Raw genomic sequence first — 11,539 nt, 5'->3', positions numbered from 1 at the left:
TTTTAATGTAACTCATGCTTGTTATTTCTAAGCTTCAATGTAACTGTTGCCATGTTGTTGTTTTTTTCAAGGCGAGTGAAAAGATCCGTACATTCAGTATAGAGGAGTGTCATTGGTGTGATGTTGAGGTTTTAGACGCCCATCACAGCACCATGATACAGAACACACGGCTGACCGACACTGAGGATCTGAATCATCTGTTCATTTCTCATAAAGTCACAGTAGCGCCGTTCCTAACGTCCTCCCACCAGCTCACTACAGGAATATGGGACAGTCAGAACACAGATCTCACAAACTTCACTTATGTGTCTTCTGAACAGCAGGATTTATCTGATAAGATGTTTGAGACGGATGAAAAAGTGCATGAGGCCAAGTTTCTGTGAGGTGCCTCATATACTCCATTCATTCTGCAAAGCTTTATGAAATCTTCAATCTAACAATAACGTTATCTTTGTTTTTCTAAACGTGTTTTTAAACATTCTCAATGTGCATAAAGAGTATACTCATATATTTCTATCAGTTCATTTATTTATAGAGCACACGACTGACCAAAGTCAGTCTAGACCTCAGACTAAAAAACAGCAATAAAAGCAAATACAATAAAAAAACTGAAAATCAACATCCTTAATGGTGGGCCAGATCGAATAAATACGTTTTTAGACGTGATATGAAAATGAAAAAAGAGGGGGTCACTCTGACCTCTAGTGTCCCAAAGCATAGGGCCAGCTACAGAAGATGCTCGGTCTCCTCTGCATTTAAGTCTGGACTGGGGGACCGTAAGGAGATTCAAGTTCCTGAGGCATGTAGGAATGCAGCGGCTCTGACAAATAACTGGGGGCTTATAGACATATAAAGGTCTTTAAAAAACTCTTCGGTGTTGGATGGGCAGCCAGTGAAGGGCCTTCATAATAGGGGTGATGTGGTCATAAGACTTTTTTTGGACGGGTAGTGTATATTGATCATTCATATATTTGGAAATATCGTCAAGACTCTATTTACATGTTTATACATCTCTGACATAGTTTCAGTATCTGTAAAAATTCAGTGCATGTTTGAGTTGCTAAGTGTTTACAGTGATAAACACCTCGTACGTGCGCAGTCAATATACAGTATTGTAGATGACACATTGGTTTAACATTTGTACCACTTTAGGGAATATTTCACTACAGCGAGCACATATGTTGTGTTTGTTTTTAGAAACGTTCAGATTCAGACACGTTACCGCAGCCCATCATGAGCTACACCACTAGATAGCGCTGGAAACCATCACACGGACGATATAAGAGTCATGACGGACCATAGTAGTGAATCACATAACAATAAAAATACAGAACACAAGCACAAATGCATCTCCAACCAAGTGGCAACGGATACAGAGATTGTGAAACATCTGTGATAAATGTAGTTTTACTACAGCAGCGGAAGCTCAGAACCTTAATGCTCTGTTGTGTCCGTATGTCTCTGTTGAGCTTGTTCAGAGGTACGTGACGTTCATAAGGGACATTTTCATTCTGTGGTGCAGAAATGTGTGTTGTGCGCGATGATGCATTGAAACCTTTTGGTCTGTTTTTATGAAAGAGAATGACTAAATGTTTTAAAACCTTACGGAAATGAACCATGTTTTTTGGTGCATTGTGTACTATTGGAAAAATCATGGTTAAAAGCATGTGATGGGGACCTTTATTTTACTTTCTCTGAAGATTATTAATGATGATAAAAATAAGGTTACGTAAAGACACCATGAAACCGGTGTATGTGTGTGAGGTCAAAGGTCATGTTGTAGAACATGTGAAGAGAGGTTCAGTCTTACAGAACCTCAGTCAACTCTTAAAACACAACAGAACTAAAGACAAACACCAAACACATGTGATCCGTTCACACTTGAGCGCTGAAATTCACACGCATGTCACGTGGCCAGCTAAAGCATAACACTATGTGTATTTTCCATCAAGGTTTAAGGTTAAAAGTTATTATGAATATTTTAGAGAAAAACTATGATTTGGTTTGTGACTGGTCATCAAACTGCATGATAATATATAAGAAAATGCTTTACAGCATATTACTGCACAACTGAACCACTATAATATTGAGATTGACAGCTGAATACTGATTTCACATCTTTTATTTTTCACCATTTTTCAACAGGGGAGTAAACATTGTGTATTTATCATTCAACAGCTTTTTTATTCAGATTTTTTAAAATGTTTTTTTTAATCTTAACAAAATGGATTACACAACAACACAAACAGGAGACTCCACCCACCAACTATTAACAATAACCATCTTATATCCCAAATAACATTACCTTACATACATTTTTATGATAATCATATTTGAGCCAACTCTCTAATAAACAGGACTCTTTCTAAACTATATATTTATTATAAAATGACTTTTCTCACATCATCTTTGGAAGCATCTTGGTTTTAAAGAAGTTTTCCAGGACCTGCAGGTTTGACATCCAAGCGTCATCTCGGGCTACGGGTATAATGACGTGGTCTTTTGTGGTCCACACAACGAAGTAGCAGGTTTGTCTTTCAGTGAGGTGTAGCTGCCCCTGTACTTGGTGCCAGTAGTGATGGTCTTTGCGCAAGCTGTAAGTATCTCCTTTCTTACTGAGACAGAAGCCCTTTATTTTCACTGAATCATTTATTGTCATGTCTCTTGGATTGAAGGGACGCTTGACCTCCAATATTTCAGATGACCCCACCAGACCATCTGGAGACGCTCCCAACACTCCTGACGGAGAAAGCCACAAGCCGGACTCCTGGACTTTCTTCTGAGTTGAAGTGGTGAATGTCTGGATGGCATTACGCTCGTTCTCAATACCCCACTGTACAGCTGGATTACCCTCCAGGGCTTGATGCTTTCCCAACACCTTGTCAAGAAGTGAACCAGTCACATCACTTGACATAAGGACGTCTCCAAAGTTGCTGGCAGTCAGCCTCCCTCTCCTAAATAAAAGCCATTTTGGATTGTCGCGCTGACCGATTGTTGCCTCCTGAATGGCCTTCCGTTCCTCCTCCGTCAAAGCCATACTGTCCAGGATCACTTCAGGCCCCTGATGACCGACAGACTCTACAATGCTAGGAACTGAATGTGCTTCCATGGTGTGAGGTTCCTCTTCTGGCTCAGGTGAGTGACAGGTCTGAGTAGAAACATACATACATTAGGTTCATATAATAATACCTATTGAATCTTTGTGCAGTCAGAGACTGAGCACAACTGAGATTATTAAATAAATCATTTTCATTTTATTCAACATCACATCATCTCCTGCCTGCTGTTCTTCCCTTCATCTCTGTATCTACCTGGTGGTTCGTTCACAGTATTCATATTTTCTGATTTAGTCATTTCCTGACGAAGAGAGAACTAGCCAAACTGGAGTTTGGATCTATAAGATCTGCAAGCATATAGTCGGATCTATCATGAGAGAAGCCAAGACATTCCCGGTAAACCTGAGTCTGTACCTCAGCCATTCACGCTCTCTCGTGTCAGCCGGTTATACATTTAGTTTCTAACATAGATGGTGATAGACAGGCAAAAGTTAGGGAGAAGAGGGAAATCTCTATTCACAGCAGCACTTGGCATTTGGTTTTCTAATGTTTGGGTATATGTCCAATGTCACGTGACTAAACCGGTAAACTGGTCTCGTTGCATCTAGCTTTCCTGTATCTCAGTGGTAAGAGGAAGATATTGTGTTAACATCGCAAGGTTGTGGGTTGGATCCCAGGGGATGGCAGACAGGTGTGCACGCGCAGCTCACTGCATCACAAGCCTTGCTGTCTTTGATCTCATGCGCCTATTTGACACTTAAGCATTCTTGTTGTATTGCCAACACTGCAAGTTTTTACTGCAACATTGCATGTAAACACGTTCGTGCAGAACACCTGTTTTGGCAGATATCCATAAATCAGGACAGGGAAACACCACTCCCACAATCCGACAATGTGTCTATTATTCTATTCTCTTGAGGCGTATTCTCCTCCCCTCGCAGTGACAAAGATTGTTGCATTATACACCAGGGAATGTTATTCTAACTGTCAACGTCTGTGACACCCAGACAGAAAGTAAGAGTCCCCGGCATGGAGGAGAGAGCGTGGCGGAGGTCCTGCGGGCTCACGGTGTCAAATTCGTCTTTACGTTGGTGGGAGGACACATCTCGCCCATCCTGGTGGCCTGTGAGAAACTGGGCATCCGCATCGTCGACACGCGGCACGAGGCCACGGCTGTGTTTGCAGCCGATGCCGTGGCGAGACTTTCCGGTAAGAACAAATCTAAGAAAGCAAGAGGGTCCTTCGTGTTGCATGAGGATGTTAGATGGTGATAATCTAGTGTTTTGCCCCTGTAGGCACAGTGGGTGTGGCTGCAGTCACGGCCGGACCTGGACTGACCAACACTGTCACTGCGGTGAAGAACGCTCAGATGGCCGAATCTCCTCTGCTTCTTATCGGTGGTGCAGCTGCTACTCTACTGCAGGTCAGAAAGTTACTTCAAGGTGCACTTTACATACTCTCTGCTCAGCCTGGCGTGCTGGAACACCTCTGCCTTATCTGTTCCTCATATCGCTATTGGTGTGAGATTATATCAGGTAACTGTCCGTCACAGAGGTAACCCCCTGACCGCAACAGTGAGGCTCTGAAAGTAGAAATCATTTTATGAATTTAATTCTAAAACTTGAATATAACATTTCATGCGCAAGTTGTGAGTTTAATATTGAGTCTGTCAACAACTGTGTGTATAAGAATGCTTAACATGCTTTCTCTGCACTCATGAGATTGTGGTAGTGATGAAATTACAGGGTTTTATCTCCATGTATCTCTGACACAGTAAACTGGATGTGTATTCATCACCTCACCTCAAGGCTTATCTTAACTCTCCTGGTTCCTCCCGCCCAGTACAAGTGTACACACAGAGAGCAAATAAGTCAGCAATTACTTTTATATTATTATTGAACCGCTCTACCCGGGATCTTACGAAGCATGTTGAAGAGAAGAAACGCACTAGAAAGAAAATAACAAAGCAAATGATCTCATTTCAGTATGAACAGAAGAACAGGTGTACAGGGATGAAGCTTAAGGAACGGAGCTAAAGAAGAAACTTCAATGTTTGCTTCATTTTTTCTTAAGAATAAAATGACATGCTTTGTTTCTACTTGCCCGGTCAAGAGCTTACAGTATACTTATCTATCAAACCTTTCAGTGTAACAAGCACATCGCATTCTCATGTATATATTAACACGAAGTGTTGAGTGACATTAATGATCAATTATTGTGGAGGGATTCTTTCGCTCATAATTTAATATAGAGGAGTCTCTGACACCATTGTTTGCGCATAATATTTCCTTCTGGAAGACGTATGATGCCAAACAATAAGCTATTAAAAGTAAACTGTTAGCTAGCATTATGATGTTGTGAACACTTATTCTTGTATTATAAAGTCGTTACTTTATATTTGTCGGAATACTTGTGACATTCAATGTTTCGACTTGCTCTGAACAAGAATGTCATTATATCATCATCATTATATTCAAATGAAATTCCGCACTGCTAAAATAATTTTTATTTTTGACGAAAAAGGGTTTAAGCATAAAATAAATAAGTCTATTTATCACAAAAATCTATTTATCACATATAAAAAGAGAATAGTTACTTTCACACTAAATGCTAATGATTTGTAAAAAACAAAAATTCGGCCAATGGTCAATAATCTTTTTTACATATTTAAAGCACAATAAAATGTAAATGCTCCCCTAATTGTTTTATATATTTTAATAAGTAAAATTCTGAATTTGTACATATTGTGTTACGCTGAATGACAATGTAACAGTATTTCAACCAAATTGTGACTTTATTGTCCAAGAAACTTTACGTTGTAAGTAAAAAGACATTTTACTTACATTTAATGTGCTTTCTATGGACACAAAATCACTTAATCAATTTATTTCGACCCATGTATAAAACATCTGTGAAGCTATTCTAACTTCTGATGATCTTTATGGCAAGAACATAAAACTCCTTTTTTTAAATAAAATTAGGATGTGGATATAAATATGTGAGTATTGTCCTCCTAAGAATGTTTTGTCAATCTGATCCCATAAATTCTCATTGGTGCTGAAAAGTTGCAGACATAGTATATCTTACTGTAAAATACATTTGATATGAACATTCTGTTGAGTCGTGTGTGTAACGTAGAAGAGATCCTAGCTTAAGACATTAATTGTTTATGTTAATACAGCGAACAGTAATATTTTAAGTGTGTGTCATATGTGATGGTTTTGTGATCTGTTATAAATATGAAAATCTACAATTTGTACAAGAATAACCCACCACTCTTCCTCTTGACATTCGATTTTTGTGTTTTTTAGGGTAGAGGAGCCCTGCAGGATATTGACCAGATGTCTCTCTTTAAACCCCTCTGTAAGTTCTGTGCTTCAGTGAGAACAGTGAGAGAAATCGTTCCTACTGTGAGAAAAGCATTGGCCGTGGCACAGTCTGGCACACCAGGTAATGCTGCGAATGACCATTTTTTCATTTAATCATTTATCATTTTTGTGAGTGATTGAAACATGTCACTTTTCAGACAAGTTAAGATATAGTGAATCACACTTTTTAGAGAGTACATGACCTGACTGTTATACACATCAAACTGTACTTATGCACACAATTTCACAGGCCCAGTGTTTATCGAGCTTCCCATAGACACGCTGTACCCTTTCCATGTGGTGGAAAAAGAGTTTGCCCCTAAAAACACTCCCAAAGGTCTTATGGGCAAAATCACTGCACGGTAAAACATTTCTCACTTTTTATTTCCTCCAATTTTCTTACGATTTATTTCATTATTAAAGGAAAGGCAATCACTTTTACGTTGAAAGTGTTTTTGTTTGTTATCCGCCAGGTATCTTAAAAATCACTTATCTAACTTATTTGCTGGAGCTTGGGAAAACCGTGATCCCTCCCCACTTCCCGTTCACATCCCGCAGGCCACAGAGGATGAGGTGAGACCTGTCAATCATTTAATGGCCATTTGAGATGTATTATTAATTGCTTTTATGGTTGCGTCACATTAGATCTCATTTGATTCTCATCATCTTTAACATGAACCATAACAGGGCACAATGGAACGATCTAGAAAGCTGTGACTTTTACTTCAGACACGGCAGATTAGATCTTATTTACATGACTCGGTATTCAAGTTGTTTCATTCATTTCCAGATTCAAAGATGTGTGGAACTGGTGAGCCGAGCCAAGAAACCCGTCATACTGTTGGGCAGCCAAGCAACCTTGCCGCCTACACCTGCAGATGATGTCAGGTCATTTAGCCATTCTGTCTTTACCCAGTTTGTGTCATACTCGTTCATGGAGTAGTTCATCAATCCCCTTCTGGATATTAAACCTATTGTCTTTGTGGTGCCAGTCTAGATATTTAAAGACACCCCTCCTTCATTAAACAGTAAACATTAAACATTTAATATTGACATATACTGGTTGACACCTTTACATTTTTTTAAATCATATCGTGAAAAAACCCGTTCTGCTACTTTAGACCTGCTTACTATTTATTTTTCTTTGCAATAAAGGGCATTAGAAGTATAAAATAACACTCAAAAAAAATTCTCTCAAAAAATTATATTCTCATGTGGTTCAAAACTTCTGGTTCATTTTTATGTGGAAAAGAAAATATGTTGAGAAATCATTTTGGGGCCAAGTCAATGGGGCGGTGTTGTTTGGCTACCAACAAATATCTTCTTTTGTATTCTGCAGAACAAATATTTATTTTTCTTACAAAAAAAGAGTTTAAATCTTGGTGTGAACTATCCCTTTAGGTCCGTAGTTCTCAAACGTTTTCCTTGTTGTACAGTGCATTTTCGACCCTCCCCAAAATAAAGTCGCATAATCCTAAACTAGAATTTTAAGAAACCAAAAACATATTCAGTTATACAATGCTGAAACATAAATAATTTTGGTTATTTTTCTAGTGTTTGATTGCGTGAAAAGTATGATACAAATTCCGTGTCCCCCTGGATCAATCTTGGGGCCCCCAGTTCGAGAACCACTGCTTTAGGTCCAAAGGGTTTTTATGCTCCATATGCAACCAACACAGTTACTGTATGTATTGAATAAATTGATCATATAGAATAATGCTTTAGTTGTGTAAGCATGAGCCAAAAACGGCAACAATTATTGATTTATAGCACCCGGACATGTAACTCATGGTTGAAGTTTGAACTCTCTTTTTGGATGTGTGTCTTACAGAAAGGCCCTAGAGTCTTTAGGCATTCCTTGCTTCCTGGGTGGGATGTCTCGGGGCATGCTGGGAAAGAACAGTCTACTGCACATCAGACAGAACAGGAGAGATGCCTTGAAAGATGCTGATCTTGTGCTGCTGGCAGGTGAGTAACAGCGCCATCTAGTGTCTTTTTATTTTCTATGGTTTTATACTGTTCGGAATGCTTAGAAAACTAAGCTATTCTTTTTCTAGATGTCAATACATGATTTGTTTTGGTTTGTAGGCACAGTGTGTGACTTCAGATTGGGTTATGGAAGGGTGCTGAACCGACGGAGTAAAATCATTGCAGTTAACAGAGACAGAAGTCAGCTATTGAAGAACTCGGACATGTTCTGGAAACCAACAGTGGCCATTCAAGGTGAAGAAGTGCAGTTTAATTTCTTTCCTGAATACATAATGTATAATACATTAATGAAAATAAAATTCTCTGTACTATAGTATTAACTATAGTATCTAACTAGTTTTAATTCATTAACTGTAATAGGCCTATACTTAATTGAACACCCTATACCGGAGTATCTTGACATTTTACTACAGTTTACTATAGTAAATATTATAGTATACTCTACTACAGTATTTTATCATTTGGGCACATCATTTACATTACACACTTACAATCTTGTGATCAATGTTTTGTAAAGAGACTGTACTTTATTGTGTATATTATATGTATATAAAATATGTATATCTTTTGGGACCTTTTGAAGTTTAAAAAGCTCTGCACTAAATAAACTAGAATCAAAATCCATCTGTAGTGGACATGAAATGGTAAATGCGTCACATGATTTGGGAGGGGTCGTGAGATATGTAGGAAGTGGTTATCGGGCACCTGCTCACCTGTTGTGGGTCAGGAGGGGGTGAATGGGGAGTAAGTGTACTCTTTGTTGACCAGCAATTTATTTTTGCAACATGTTTGTGGAGTAATAATTGGAGTATTGGAAAGCTTTCTGTTTTTTGTATGTATGATGTCCTTTTTGATGCGTCACAAATACAGCACTCCCAGTTTAGCCGCTCAGCGGATTACAGCTACATCATATTTGTATAACTTAAGTTATAACCTGTGTATACATACAGTACATATACACTACTAAAAAAAGGGTTCTACACTGACAATTTATTTTCCAAATGTTTCAGGCGATGCTGGCTCTTTCCTCCTGCGTCTCTCTAAAGCCCTCAAGGGACACAGATGCCCAGAGGAATGGCCTCAAAGTCTGAAAGAAGGAGATTACGTCAAAGAGAAAACTAACAGGTGAACTTTCCCCACCTTTTCTATTCTTGCTTGCATGTCAGCTTTGTCTCAGGAGACTGAATGTGTAAACCTATGACCTATAACTCCCTTTAGTTTCATCTCGCTGCCTATTTGTTTATCTCAGAGCCAAAGCAGATGAGAAGACAGAGATGCATCTGAATCCTCTGAATGTTCTGCACCGGGTGGATGAGCTTTTGAATGAGGACAGCATCATAGTGGCCGCCGGGGGAGATTTTGTCGGCAGTGCTGCTTATATCATGAGGCGGCGCGGCCCGCTGCGCTGGCTAGACCCAGGTTAGCAGGACTATCGATATTTTTTGACCTGTTTGTGAACATCTAAAGCACCGTTTTGAAGGAATTGATGATTCTGTTTTCTGCTATTCACTCCAGGAGCTTTTGGGACTCTGGGTGTTGGAGGAGGTTTTGCTCTGGGGGCCAAGCTCTGTCGACCTGACTCTGAGGTAAGACTGTAAAGAAGTTAAATTGTATTGAATGCTTTGATATTGATCTCTGTTTGACCAGAGGACCTAGCTGACCTGACTGTAGTGACATTTGCCCCAGTTATTGAAACAGCTTTTCCCACGTGGTGCGATGTGTGTGTTACAGGTTTGGATCATTTACGGTGATGGTTCCCTTGGATACAGTGTAGCTGAATTTGATACCTTTACACGCCACAAGGTGGGGAAAACACGGCCAAACCTCACATATAAATAGTTTACATATCTATTTAAAAGACAGGACAGGGCGTAATAGGGTTTTGGATTACATTAGATTTATTTACAAATGAATTAAAAAATCATAACATTTTTAACCCTTTCCATATGCGATCAACAGCAGATGAAGCATGTTATGTGATTGTCCCCATAGACTTATATTGTAAGTGCATAATGCATAAATGCAGTATATAAGCCAGAACGATTGTAAATGAGATGTTTTTTCACGTCATGTCAGACACCAGTGATCGCTCTGGTCGGAAATGATGCCTGCTGGAGTCAGATCTCCAGAGAACAAGTGCCTTTGCTCGGGAGCAATGTAGCCTGTGGTCTCGCCTTCACAGGTGAGATGGTTTACTCTAATAATATTTTCAAAATGTTGTCATAAATGTAGGATTTAGCACGAGTTTGAAGTTTACAGTACACCTCCCGAGTCTTCAAAAAAATATGTGGATCAAGATGTTTTTCAGAAAAAGGATATTGTTGCATGTATGTTCTTTGACCTGTGATGTCATATTACTAACCAGGGAAATTATTTACTTGAATGTTGTTGTACCGTACAGTTCAACTACGTGTAAAATCGCTTTAAAAGAGAAGTCTGGGTCACAGTTATTTACCATTTTTGTTATTTAGTAATTTATTGTTGAGTCTTCCGTAGCACCTGTGACATTATAGGATTGCATAGTGTCCAGCAGTTGTACACTCAAGGAATACAGCAGCACTGACATTTGACTTTCTTCTATACTGTATTTGGATACAAAAGTATGAATTCGTTTTTTTCTTGTTTTCTGTTGCAGATTATCACATCGTAGCTGATGGCTATGGGGGCAAGGGTTACCTGGTTGGGCGACAGGATGAGTCACAACTTGATGACATCATTAAAAAGGCACAGAAGGAAAGTAGAGAGGGAAAAGCCATTCTGTTAAACGTTCTGATTGGGAAAACCAACTTCAGGGAGGGCTCTATCTCCGTCTAAACAGCGACACTGTGCACGATCCTGCCTAGAAACCCAAAGTTCTCTTTTATGTTTTACATTTCAATTTTATGTTTTAATTTTAAAGCCTAATTAATTTATATGCGGTGCACATTTCATTACATTTACAGACTGACTTGTTAAAACAAAAAGAAGTTAAGTTATTGGAATGGAAGCAGAGTATCAAATGTGTGCAACAACATACCAGATTGCAGCGGTGTTGTAACTAGGACAGTTTTTAAAGTTAAATTGGGTGAAACTCAGAAAAAGGACATGTTGTGGTCATCTTTCTCTCCACCAGAAATAAGACAATAT

At 39.0% G+C, this 11,539-nt stretch overlaps 1 protein-coding gene across 1 annotated transcript; it reads left to right on the top strand.

Moving 5' to 3' along the window:
* Positions 1-3,428: 3,428 nt before the first annotated feature.
* LOC306891076 (2-hydroxyacyl-CoA lyase 2-like) lies at positions 3,429-11,227 on the top strand (the record flags this gene model as incomplete). The annotated part of the gene is made up of 15 exons (XM_079451084.1): positions 3,429-3,452; positions 4,064-4,265; positions 4,352-4,479; positions 6,368-6,506; positions 6,675-6,786; positions 6,898-6,997; positions 7,215-7,312; positions 8,256-8,392; positions 8,513-8,647; positions 9,424-9,538; positions 9,663-9,832; positions 9,929-9,999; positions 10,145-10,216; positions 10,490-10,595; positions 11,049-11,227. The coding sequence occupies 15 exons, from the start codon at positions 3,429-3,431 to the stop codon at positions 11,225-11,227; spliced, it is 1,788 nt and encodes a 595-aa protein (XP_079307210.1).
* Positions 11,228-11,539: the final 312 nt, after the last annotated feature.

The sequence above is a fragment of the Barbatula barbatula genome, assembly GCF_947034865.1.
Source record: "Barbatula barbatula genome assembly, chromosome: 2".
Lineage (NCBI taxonomy): Eukaryota > Metazoa > Chordata > Actinopteri > Cypriniformes > Nemacheilidae > Barbatula > Barbatula barbatula.
The sequence above is the reverse complement of the archived record's forward strand: the minus strand, read 5'-3'. Positions and strand labels throughout refer to the sequence as shown.